General features: G+C 41.2%; 1 protein-coding gene across 2 annotated transcripts in view; it reads right to left on the bottom strand.

Moving 5' to 3' along the window:
* LOC137657809 (ribosomal RNA small subunit methyltransferase NEP1) overlaps positions 1-13875 on the bottom strand; it is a 102096-nt gene that overhangs the window by 29843 nt on the left and 58378 nt on the right. For both annotated transcript variants that reach the window (XM_068392334.1, XM_068392333.1), the window contains exon 3: positions 8461-8613. In XM_068392334.1, coding sequence (XP_068248435.1) covers positions 8461-8613 — 153 coding nt within the window. The remainder of the gene's footprint in view (positions 1-8460; positions 8614-13875) is intronic.

Here is a 13875-nt window from a genome sequence, read left to right as displayed (position 1 = left end):
CGAACATTAAAGTTAGCAGATGAGACCTATCACTCCCTCTAAAAGAATAAGAGTGCAATCTCGAAGTCCCAAGAAACGTTTTGCAAAGGGGTTCCGGAACAACCACTGCTGCTTTTTCTTCTAATTGAGAATAAGTGTTCGAAGTTCAAAAACGAGAATAGTCGAGGGAAGAGGTTGGAAGAGGAGTAAGAGAAGAGAAAGCAAACTCCCTCTCTTCCCTTGCCAACAGTTCTTTCTTGCTACCATGTGCGGTTCAGCGGTTCCTACAAATGAAGAAAGGGCCACTCAGAGTTTGCCAGGACAAGTACGCGGAAAAATTCCCAGATATTTTGTCCTTTGCCTGGGAATGAGATCAGGCTCTCATCAGATCATTATAAGCACTAGAAGTAGTCTTAGTAACTTCCTGGAAACTGAAGAGGTCGTTCTAAGCAATCCAAGCTTGAAACTCAGATGGGCACTCATGTGAATACCCGAGAAATGGAAGGATGCTTTCAGAATGACTGGAGGCCTATATGTACTAAATGTCCCTTGAATCACCAAAAGCACGAGGTCTTCCTGTCTGAGGGCTGAATGTGGAGCACAAGTTCTAATTGAATGTGGCATGAAGGTATCCCGTAGAAGGCCAGACATTCTAACTTCCATTATAACTATCTTAGACAAGATGCATCGTGTCTCGTGTGAACTAGGCTACGTACATAACCTGCTGAACAGCCACAAATGGTAAAGGCACATGTGGATTTGTGGGTATACAGTACTCCTGCAGGTAGTGGAATGTAGAGGTCTGGTATTAGCAGACTACTGTCTTAATACCTATGCCACTGAGAGGTTCTTACTGACTATTAAAGAGGACCCGATATCCCTAACCTCTTGAGCCCTCTAATGAAACTAGAAAGACTTCTTGGATGCCTTCCTTTTATCCTGTAGGTCCTTAGAAAACTCTATGGAGTTGGGCCTTGAAGTGACGAGTCCTCTTATGATAGTGCTGTGGAGCTCTTGTAGGACAGAGAATCCCGTCATCTTGATCCCATCTGAACAAATTCAGCGAAGAGATGGCAAAGCACACGAACCTAGTATCATGGAGAGCAGGGTTTTAGGTCTTGGCCATGAACTCAGGAACAAACTGAAGAAGACCTTCTTACATCCTTCGGAATGACTAGCTACATATGAAATGCAAAAAGCTCACCATCTCGCTTCATCAAAGCTAAGGCTAACCAAAAGACTGTCTAGACGGTCGGACATCTTTGTCCGATTCTCTTCTCCAAGGGTCACATTAAGAAATTTGAAAATACGGGTCACATCCACTCCATGACCTGTGGCCTCCAGGAAGGCAACTACAGTAATTGAATTTGCTCTTGATAGACAATTCCCACAAAGAGCAAAGTTTATGTTCCTCAGTCATAAGACTGTTCAAGGGTGACCAGTAACCTTGTACAGAGAACTGAGAGGTGCTTCTCTTTGCGAAGAAAGGGACAAGACAAGGAAATCCGCGGATTAGAGATCCTTTAACTGGAGCAATACCACTTCTACAACATCAATTACAGGAAAAGGTCCACTTTCCCTGGTAGATGGTTATATAGGTCCATCATAGGTACCAAGATAATTCCTCAGCAGTCCCTCTCAAAAAGCCTTTTGATCGGGAGATGCTAGATAGTATCCAGCCGTGAAGTGACTACACGAACTGGAGGTACAGTACTTTACTTCTGAAGGTGTGTCTGATAGAGCAGGGTGTTCCATGGAGATAGTTCTCTCAGGACCTTGAATAAACATGCTAAAAGATCAAGATTCCATTTGTTCTGTGGTCATCTGGGAGCCACCAGGGTCCTCCTGACACCTAGCATGATCAGCCGACAAATCAGGCTGAACCTGGAAAAGGTGTAGGCATCCAAGAGTTGGACAGAATCCTTGAATGCTTCCTATTAGTCTGAAATGGAGGAACAGAAAATGGGGATTTTCCTGTTTAGCCATGTGGTAAACAGGTTGATCACTGGTATTCCCCAGAATGCAAGAAGTCTTCCTGCCATGAGATGATGAACAGACCACTCTAAACCTACACCCTGTCCCTGGCAACTGAGCATCTCTGGTATAGTCAACGAGAAAAAAAATTAACAAGGGGGAGGGCACTTGGTTCAAACGGACCCCTCATGTCCCATCTTCACAGATAACCGCTCCGCTCTCCAACCCCTCCCCCTAACTTTCTCTATCCTATTAATTTCATTCTCTCTCTCTCTCTCATAAATTGGGGTTTCCAAAATAATTTTTTTCTCTCACTATTTGACTTTTTTCACAAACGGATTCCCCTACTGGTGTCCCGTCTTCACAGATAACCGCTCCGCTCTCCAATCCCTCCCCCTTACTCTCTGTCTCTCTCTATATACTTTCATTCTCTTTCTGTGACAGTGGTACCTCTACATACGATCTTAATTCGTTCCAGAAACTGCTTCGTATGTTAAAACAATCGTATGTTGGAGCAAATATTCCCATAAGAATACACTGTAATTTGTATAATTCGTTCCACACCCCAAAAACCTATATTAACTCCTTAATAAATCACTACATATAATTACACATAACAATAACATAACTGCATAAAATGAAAGAAGCATGTAAAAAAAGATAATTGTAAAGAAATAATAAATAAAAAATGTGTTTTATTGTCACTTTACCTTAGAGACAGGCCAACGCAGGTGTAGGATTTGCTACGCCAGGAGGAGACGGACGATCGGCAAGAAGGTAGACATGGTGTTAACATGTTCTTTAAATAAATACTCTCGCTCTCTCTCTCTCTCTTTCAGAAAAAAATAATAGACGTCTCTAACACTAACAGTGGAGAAGAACAAGAGAGAGAGAGAGAGAGAGAGAGAGAGAGAGAGAGAGAGAGAGAGAGAGAGAGAGATTAAACAAAAATGTGTTGTGTACATATGATTTTTAACAGCGTCAACGAGTTGAAAGACAATTAAATGTAACTAAAAAAACAATATCAGTGAATCTGAATTCCTTTATTAACTAAAACAAATATTGATACAAACACACTCGTGTGCGTATGCGCAAACACACACACACACACGCAGGAGGAGACACGATCGGCGAGGAGGTAGAGATGGTGACTGCGATAATTTACCGTAACTTACACTATGGAAATTTTAATCTAACTTAGCAGCTTATTTTTTTTTTTTTTTTTAATATTTCATATTTTTTACATTTTTTTCTTTTGATTTTTAATTTTCATTACTTTCAGTGACGAGTTACGGTACGTTATTGCAGTCACCATCTCTACCTCCTCCCCTACCGTCTGTTTCTTACTGCGTAGCAATTCTTGCACCTGTGTGTGTGTTTGTGCACACACACAGGTATTGCTACGATGTCTTGTAATAATGGTGATCCCCTTCGATGGTTTATCTGCTTTAATGGCTGCCTTCTGCTTGATGATCGTCGAGATCATAGGCCTATTCCGGCCATATTGTTTAGCCATATCACTCACATGCACACTGCTCTCATGTTTTTCTATACAGTGATACCTCGGTAGTCGAAGGACTCTAAATTCAAACAAATTGGAGTTCGACCAAAAAATTAGAGTAATTTTTGCTGCGGTGTTCGAACAAAAAATCGGAACTCGAACAGCCGAACGCGTGGCCGAGTGAGATGAGCGGCCATCTCGGCTACTCTCGCTTGGTCGGGTAGCATCATTTCAAGAGAGAGCGTCAGTCTGACAACACGTGTTGAGAATTTATTGTGATTTAGTGCGTTTTATTGTCTTCTTTTGCCGATAATAATGGGCCCCAAGAAAGTTAGTGATAAGGGGAAGGATAAGAGGAAAACAGTGAGAACAATGATCGAGTTGAAAAAGGAAATTATTGCGAAATACGAGAATGGTGTACGAGTGTCTGATCTAGCCTTACAGTATGGCATGGCGAAGTCGACCATTTCGACCTTTTTGAAAAATAAGGAAGTGATAAAGAAAGCTAATGTTGCACAGGGAGTGACAGCAATTAGTAAGCAAAGGCCACAAGTAATTGAGGAAATGGAAAAGTTGCTCCTTATATTTATTAAAGGAAAGCAGTTGGCCGGGGAAAGTATAAGTGAAGCTTTCATTTGCGAGAAAGCTCTTCATATTTATGAAGAATTGGTGGAGAAAAGTGCCAGTACTAGTGAAAGTGATTCGTCATTTACTTTTAAAGCAATCAGGGGCTGGTTCGAGAAATTCTGGAACAGAACTGGTATTCACCGTGTGACTAGGTATGGGGAGGCAGCCAGTTCGGATCAGGCGGCAGCTGAAAAATACGTTGGCGAATTCGACCGATACATTAAGGAACAAAATTTGATCCCGCAGCAAGTCTTCAATTGCGATGAGACCGGGTTATTTTGGAAGAAAATGCCGACCAATACCTACATTACCAAGGACGAGACGAAGATGCCAGGTCACAAGCCAATGAAAGATAGACTGACGTTGCTGCTGTGCGCCAATGCTAGTGGCGATTGCAAGATTAAACCCTTGTTAGTGTACCACTTGGACAACCCCCGGGTCTTCAAAAGAAACAATTTCTTGAAAAGTGCACTATCAGTTATGTGGCTCGCTAACACTAAATCTTGGGTCACAAGACAATTCTTTAGTGAGTGGATCAACGAAGCGTTTGCCCCCCAGGTTAAGGCATACCTGACTGAAAAGAACTTGCCATTGAACTGTCTTCTGGTGATGGACAATGCTCCTGCACACCCTCCAGGTCTAGAGGAAGACTTAAAAGAAGAGTACAGTTTTATCAAGATTAAATTCCTGCCCCCCAATACTACTCCCATACTCCAGCCCATGGACCAACAGGTCATTTCAAACTTTAAAAAACTGTATACCAAGGCCCTTTTCCGAAAGTGTTTTGAAGTGACTAGTGATACACAGTTGACCTTAAAGGAATTCTGGAAGGATCACTTCTGCATCCTCAACCTTGTGAACATGATTGACCAAGCTTGGCGTGGTGTAACCTATAGGACATTGAACTCTGCCTGGCAAAAGCTGTGGCCATCATGTGTAACAGAGAGGGAATTTGAGGGTTTCCAATCAGAGGCGGGTTCAAGCACTGCTACTGTTATTTCTGAGGAGACTGTTGTCGTTGATGAAATTGTTGGCATGGGCAGGAGTATGGGGCTTGAGGTCAACAGGGAAGACATTGATGAACTTGTTGATAGCCACTCTACTGAGTTGACCGTTGAAGAATTGTTGCACCTGCAACAACAACAGCAGCAGGATTTGATTGGGGAGCTGGAATCCTCAGAAGATGAGGATGTAAGAGAGGAGGTTCCGAGTTCAGTGATAAATGACATGTGTTCGAAGTGGGGAGAGTTGCAGGCTTTTGTGGAAAAATATCACCCAGAAACAGCAGTAGCAAACCGGGCAGTGAACATCTTTAATGATAATGTTATGTTTCACTTTAGAAGAATAGTGCAGAAGAGAAAGAAGCAGCTGACAATTGACATGTTTTTCACAAAAGAAAAGAGAGCTGCTACATCCCAGCCTGATTCCCTTCCAAAGAAGAAAAACAGAAAAAAAAACCCTGAAGGAGATTTGCCCTACCTTTTACTGCAGAAAGAAAAAACCCCTGAAGGAGAACTACCCAGCCACATCATGGAAGAGGACTCCTTCCAAGCAGTAACCTCCCCCTTCCATCCTCTCCACATCCATTCCTGTATGCCATCGAACCGCTGCTCAAAGGTATGTACTGTACAGTAAATGGTTTAAAATTGTTTTATATAGTTTTCCGACCAATTTCGTACACATTTAAATAATTATTGTTGTTTAGTTACACGTTATATTAATATTTTGGGCATTTTGGAGTGCGTAGGAACGTATAAAAATAAATACCATTATTTCTCATGGGAAAAAAGGTTTCGGTACTCGAACAAATCGGAGGTCGAACACTGATCCCGAACGGATTATGGTCGAGTACCGAGGTATCACTGTAATATATTGCTTCAATTCTAATGAAAGAATTGCCTTCCTTTTCTCACCACTACCTGTACTGAAACTCAGCTTCTTAGGCACTATGATTATAGGTAAAATCAAAAAGGAAATGTGAGAAAAGGAAGAAAATAAGCACTGTTAATAACAGACCAAACAGAGGACAACCACACGATACACACAAGAACAGAGAACTGAGGACTCGATGCTCAATGGCGTCCCTCTTACGTGCAGCCATCTACCGGCGTAAACAAGATCTACATCGTATGTTGGAGCAAAACTTTGTATGTTGAGACAGAAATTTTGTCGAATTTTACTTCGTATGTTGGAAAATTCGTATGTTGGGACAATCGTATGTAGAGGTTCCACTGTATTTTACTTTCCTTCTCTCTCTTGGCGTCAATGACCTTAGATGTCAAGATGCCAGAAAACTTGAAATCAATCAATCCATCATTTTCTTTCTGTTATATAAATTGGGGTTCCAAAATAATTTTTCTCCCACTATTTGACTTTTATTCCATGAAAAACCTCTTCACATAGTAGATAACTGCCTTAGCTTGGCTATGAAGATGGCCATTTGGCGAGCTTGAAGCAGGGGAACAGTCCATCACAAGGGTGAGTGTGGGCATCATAAGTGTATCGGCAATGTCTGTCATAGAAGTGTAAGAAGGTCCTTACTCACATGACCTGTCTAGGATGGGGGGAAACCTTTATACAGAAAACACATCTTGAATTTTACCTACATGATGATGTGGAACATAAGTTAAAATAATTTCAAATACAATTTCAGAAACACACTAATCTATATAGATAGAGAGAGAGAAAGAAAGAGACAGGATAAGGATAAGGAGTGGAGTTGAAGAAAGGCAGGCCGATGATCTGTGATGTGGTTACAGTCGTGGAATCCGTTTAAAACCAGGTACTCACCATATCGGCCGTTTTTCGCTGCATTGAGTACAGTACTGTATATTAACCTTGCCTGGAATGAATCTCGCCGATACCTCTACAAGCGTTGTTCACTGCCTAAATGTACACTTACTTGTCAACTTACAAAGACAGTACGAGTTAGTCTGTCCTTGCTTGTTGACGGACACTTCCTGAAAACTTTAAATCAATCAATCAACAGTAGTGCTGTTGCTCATCAGTACTACTAAGTAGTCTATCAAACTCTGTTAGAAAGCTGGCAGTGTTATGAATGCTGCTCGCATTTCCAACAGGTTTATATGCAGGGTCTTTTCTTCTGACAATCACACTCCTAAAGACTGTTCTTCACGTGTGTATCACGCCCATCTTTGGAAGCATCCAAGAACACAACTTATCTGGCGGTGAGGAGTTCAGTTCCACTCCCTTATTGAAGTTTTTGTCATTCAGCTACCAGAAAAGATCTTACTATACCTTTTGCTCCACTGGAACAAGATGGGATGGGAGATCTCTGGTCCCCCCGGTCAGTGATGCTTCAGACACCACTGAAGTAATTACTGGTGTACATGACCGTAAGGAAAGAGTTTCTCTCCAACGTGGAAAGATGTCTCAAAAGGCATTGCCACAACTGAGTCTGGAGTTCTAGCTTAAACAAGAATGGCTGTGTTACCTCTTTGAATCTGCTATCAAGAATAAGCACATCTATTTTTCCAGAGGACAAATAAAAAATGGTATAAAAAATCTATTTTAAAGATATTCAAAAAATCTAATGGAAAACCATACCTAACAGACACACATCTACTATATTCCATGCTTTATAGTTGGCAAAGTTTGCCAATTTTAAATAAGAACATACAGTGAATAGTTGAGCTACATTCTGCATATCACAATAATTTGAGTACAAATTATTTCACCAGAGTTTATATTCCTTCTTAACCCTTTTACCCCCAAAGGACGTACTGGTACGTTTCACAAAAGCCATCCCTTTACCCCCATGGACGTACCGGTACGTTCTTGCAAAAAAATGCTATTAAAAATTTGTTTTTCATATTTTTTGATAATTTTTTGAGAAAATTCGGGCATTTTCCAAGAGAATGAGACCAACCTGACCTCTCTATGACAAAAATTAAGGCTGTTAGAGCAATTTAAAAAAAATATACTGCAAAATGTGCTGGGAGAAAAATAACCCCTTGGGGGTTAAGGGTTGGAAATTTCCAAATACCCCGGGGGTAAAAGGGTTAATTATTTTTAATCCTTTCATACCTCTTATAACTTCCATCTTTTCACTCTTACATAATTTTTAATGCTACCCTGTATTCAGTACTGTATCATATAACCATTAGTTTCCTGAATTTGTGAGCCTCCCAGTGAGCAATCAAATCCACAAAGTTAAGCAGGTGAATATTAAGGGGTAACAGCAGCATTCTTTTATTATAGAATTGTCTGATGAAGGACATGGGTCCTCCTGTCTCACAGAACATTGAACTACTGTACTTACCATTTAAAAAATATGAGCATCCAACATTATTTGCAAAAAATATAATGAAAAAGAAATATCCTGTAAGCATTCAATCACTCAGTCGAAGATGTCAAACCTGTAATTTTCCTGCTTGGTTAAGAGGAGAGTCTTGAAGCATTAAGAGGCACTGGTGAAGAATGTCTGGTCGATAGTCTGCTGGATTCTTGTTGAACTTTTTCATGAGTCCCATGTGATCATCACAGTTTAGAAGTTCATACCCTTTTCCATGCTGAAAAGTAAAATAGTTGAACAAATTACCAGTTACTTATGCTATAGGCAAAGTACAGTACTGTATTTCAGTTCCCACAACAAACTAAATACTTGGACAAAATATAAACAGAAAAAGTTAAAAAACTATTCTAACATAACCTATGGCAGTAGAAAAGAAATCTTATTGAAAACATATCATAATTTATTTTTTATCAGTTTGGATTTTTCCTAACCATACAAACCTGAGACTTTTAATAGAGCATGATTTCAGCAAAGCTGGAAAGAGGAAACAGCTATTCAAACTTCTAACAAGGTGGTAGTAGCTGCCAAGTGGTGGGTAGGCTCCACCCATCAGCCAGGTAACAATTTTCCATTTTGACCTTAACCCAGGACTTGCCGGGTGGTTGAGGTGGGCAGTGTAACTTAAAGGTCTCATGTTTGTTTGGTTAGGAAACTTACAAATTGATTAAAAAATCTGTTATTTTTTCTACACATATATCTTCAACCTTTAATAGGAGACTTTTCTTCATGAGGGAGGAAGTCCCTAAAATAAATTTGGCTGGTTTGCTGACCCATGAAATGCCAATGCAGTTTGGTCTTTGAGAAATGCAAAACTGATTTCTCCAATCAACCTCCTAACAACCTGAGCATGAAGATGCCTCGGGTGTTACATTAGGTCCTTTCCAGGACATTGGTTGATGGTCATGGAAGAACCTACATCAATAAAGATATTGTTTCTGAATATATGGTCATTACGAGAAATGGACTGCATATATTTCATCCTTCCTGTTCCTCACCTGGGAAGATAATTACCCTTCAAATTAGACAGAAATGTAGAAAACCGCAGACTTCTGTGTTGTCCAATAGATGTTGGAAGGCACCCTTTAGGGCCACTGATGGGTCCAGAACTGATAAACAGAAGGCCAGGAACTTCTTGCTGACCTTTGTGGTAAACGTTGATTGACAGGGAACCCCACAGTCAAGTTTCTTCACCTCTAAGGGATGAAAAGACCACTCTAGTCTTACCACCTGTCCCTTTCAACTGAGCTTGTCAGCAATGACATTTTTGCTGTCAGCTCCACTGCCTTGTTGAGAGGCCAAGTGTGCGCCTTCCTCACCAACTTGCAAAGGTGCTGCGAAATAAAACTACACCACCTTATTTATTGACGTGTGCCACTACAGTAATCTTGTCGCTCATCAACCCTACACATTGACATGTCATGCCCAATTGAAATGCTTTCAGTACCTGGAGTGCCACATTCATTTCCATCACAATGTGCAATTTCTCTTCTTCAGATCAGCAACTCAAGGCCATTCAGTTCCTCAAGTATGCACCCCTACCCTCCTTTGATGCATCTATAAACAGAAGTCGAGATTGTCCTGTACCTCTTACTCCAGTGAAACAAGATGGTGAGGGGAATCTCTGGAAGATGACCAGTGTCTCTTCATGCTGGGAGAGGAAATATAGAGCTACTTTCCATGGTCTGCTGACATGGTCGTTTGATGGAAACACTCTTGCACTCACAAGTATTCCATCCTCTGATTGGGAGTGAGACTAAATTTCTGATTTACAATAATCCCCAAATCGTGGCAAAAAGTGAGGAATTTGTCTTGGTGATGAAGCAGCTGCCTCCGGGAGGAGGGCAGGATCAGCCAATAGTACAAGTACTGAAGCAGACAAATGACAGTGGAATGAGCTGAAGACAAGATGAGAGTGAACACCAAAATATATCTATATGGACCACACCACATTTGGTGTTCTGTAATTTCGCTTCCTATCATACTTTGATATTGGGGAAAAGGTTTCAGCACAAGAGAACAATAAGGGTGTGGTAGCCAGTCCAAAATGCAGAACTTTAAACTGGTATATCTTCCTCACATGGACGAAGCAGAGGTACTGTTTGTAGCACCAATAGATTGGGATCTGAAAGTACAGTACTTTATCACCTAAGTTAAAGTATTTTTAAATATGAGCAAATTGAGATTCAGTCAGAGCAAAAATTTTGCATTAATATTAATTTTTCATGGACAAGTAGGCTTACTAACAAGATTAGCACAAAATCAGGAAGGTGATGATCAGTATTCGCACCATGCTCACATGATTTTTACCTCTTCTTTTTTTTTTCAGGACATTTTAGAGAAAAGTCAGCAGTCAATTCTAGATAGGTTCCGTGTCAAAATTGAACGTAAGTGTAAAAAATGATATTTTCAATTTAAAATAAATTTTTTAATATACTTACCCGGTGGATATATATGTAGCTAACGTCTCCGACGGTTGACAGATTAAAAAAACTCACGAGCGATCGCCGTGGTGGTTGCTGGGTGTGACCACTAGCGCCGACTGCCAGCCAGGTACCGCATATATTTCCCCAGGAATTCAGTTCTTCTCAGTCCGTAGGGTCTCTAATTATATATATCCACCGGGTAAGTATATTCAAAAATTTATTTTAAATTGAAAATATAATTTTTAAATATTTAACTTAGCCGGTGGATATATATGTAGCTGATTCACACCCTTGGCGGAGGGTAGACACCAGTATTAAAACATTAAAGGAATATAAGCTCAAGAGTTTTTGACAATTATCCAAAAAACAAACTTAAGTATATGTACCTGATAAGGAAGCTGACTCTGATGATTACTCTGCCTCAATAGTCCGCTATCCTTATGAAGCCCAGCGTTCCACTCAGGGTGCTGAAAGACTTCTAGGAGCTGTTATATTTAGGGTGAACACCCCTATAACAGGACCTCATCAATACCCTTGATCTGGGCGCTCTCAAGAAACAAGTTTGACCACCCGCCAAATCAAAAGATTGCGGAAGACTTCTTAGTCTGCACGTACAACCCAAAAAAAAATTTCAAGAGAAGAAAAAGGATATTGGGATTAAGGGAATGTAGTGGTAGAACCTTAACCCACTACTGCACTCGCTGCTACGAATGGTCGCAACGTGTAGCAGTCCTCATAAAGAGTCTGGACATTTTTTAAATAATGTGAAGCGAACACAGATTTACTCCTCCAAAAAGTTGCGTCCATAATGCTTCTAACGGATCTATTTTGTTTGAACGCTACTGAAATTGCCACCGCTCTAACTTCTGAGTTTTAACCTTAAGCAATTTCAGGTCATTATCACTTAAATGAGAGTGAGCCTCTCTAATCAAAAGTCTAATAAAATATGATAACGCATTTCTCGACATAGGTAAGGAGGGCTTTTTAACTGAACACCATAAAGCCTCTGAATTACCTCGCAGCATTTTGGTTCTATTTAAATAAAATTTAAAAGCTCTTACAGGGCACAGGACTCTTTCAATTTCGTTCCCAACAATTTCAGATAGACTGGGAAGTTCAAACGATTTAGGCCGTGGACGAGATGGTCGTTCATTTTTGGCTAAAAAACCAAGTTGAAGCTAGCATACTGCTTTATTAGAGCAGAAGCGATATTTTTGCTGAAGGCATGTACTTCACTAACTCTCTTTGCGGTAGCCAAGCTCACTAAAAAGAGAGTTTTGAGTGTAAGATCTTTGAGTGAGGTTGAATTCAACGGCTCAAACATTTCAGACATAAGGAACTTAAGGACCACGTCCAAATTCCAAGCAGGAGTGGTGATCTGACGCTCCTTGGAAGTCTCAAAAGACTTGAGAAGGTCTAGAAGATCTTTATTATTAGACAGATCTAAATTTCTATGTCTAAAAACTGAAGCTAACATGCTTCTGTAGCCTTAAATGGTTGAGGCAGAAAGGATGCGATCATTTCTAAGATAAAGTAGAAAGTCTGCAATCTGTGCTACAGTGGTATTGGAAGAGGAAATAGAGGAGGACTTGCACCAGTCTCTAAATACCTCCCCTTTAGATTGGTAGATCCTGATGGTAGAGGACCTTCTAGCCCTTGCGATCGCTCTAGCTGCCTCCTTCGAAAAACCTCGAGCTCTAGAGAGTCTTTCGATAGTCTGAAGGCAGTTAGACGAAGCGCGGGGAGACTTTGATGAAATCTTTTTACATGAGGTTGACGCAGGAGATCCATCCTTACGGTAAACTTCTCGGAATGTCCACCAGCCATAGACGTACCTCTGTGAACCATTCTCTCGACGGCCAGAGAGGAGCAACCAACGTCAACCTGGTCCCTTCGTGAGAGGCGAACTTCTGAAGAACCTTGTTAGGATCTTGAATGGTGGGAAGGCATAGATGTCTAGGTGAGACCAGTCCAGCAGGAAAGCGTCTATGTGGGCTGCCTCTGGATCTGGAACTGGAGAGCAGTAAGTTGGGAGCCTCTTTGTCAGTGAAGTCGCAAACAGATCTATGGTGGGTTGACCCCATGTCATCCATAGCTTCTCGCACACATTCTTGTGTAACGTCCGCTCCGTGGAGATGACTTGTCCTCTTCTGCTGAGGCAGTCCGCTAAGACATTCATTTCTCCTTGCACGAACCTCGTCAAAAGAGAGATTTTTTTTGCCTTTGACCAAATGAGGAGGTCCCTTGCGGTGACGAAAAGGGAGTGAGAGTGAGTCCCACCTTGTTTTGAGATATACGCTAAGGTCGTGGTATTGTCTGCATTCACCTGTACCACTCTGTTCTGAACCAGACTCTCGAAACTCTTTAAAGCTAGATGGACTGCCAGAAGTACCTTGCAGTTTACATGGAGTTTCTTCTGATCTGTGGACCAAAGACCCGAGCATTCCAGATTGTCCAGTGTCGCTCCCCAACCCAAATCCGATGCGTCTGAATACAACACATGGGTTGGGTTCTTGATCACAAGAGAAAGACCTTCTCGAAGTCTGATGTTGCTGTCCCACCAAGTCAGATATGTCTTGACTGAGTTGGAGATTGGAATAGAGATCGTCTCTAAGCCCTTCTCCTTGTTCCAATGGTGGTTTAGGTGAAACTGGAGAGGGCGAAGGTTGAGTCTCCCCAGAGAGATAAACTGCTCCAGCGATGAAAGAGTTCCCACGAGGCTCATCCAAACTCTTTACTGAGCAACTGCTTTTCTCTTGCAAGTGACGGACTTTTAGCAGAACTTGTTCCATTCTTGTGGGAGACGGAAAAGCCCGAAAAACTCGACTCTGTATCTCCATCCCTAAATAAAGAATTGTCTGGGATGGAGTAAGTTGTGACTTTTCTACGTTCACTAGGAGACCTAACTCCTTGGTTAGGTCTAATGTCCATTTGAGGTTCTCCAGGCAGCGATTTAATGACAACGCCCTGATTAGCCAGTCATCCAAATAAAGGGAGGCTCTGATCCCTGACAAATGTAGAAAGCTTGCTACATTTCGCATGAGCCTTGTAAAAAC

This window comes from Palaemon carinicauda, chromosome 18, assembly GCF_036898095.1.
Source record: "Palaemon carinicauda isolate YSFRI2023 chromosome 18, ASM3689809v2, whole genome shotgun sequence".
In the NCBI taxonomy this organism is placed as follows: Eukaryota; Metazoa; Arthropoda; class Malacostraca; order Decapoda; family Palaemonidae; genus Palaemon; species Palaemon carinicauda.
The sequence above is the reverse complement of the archived record's forward strand: the minus strand, read 5'-3'. Positions and strand labels throughout refer to the sequence as shown.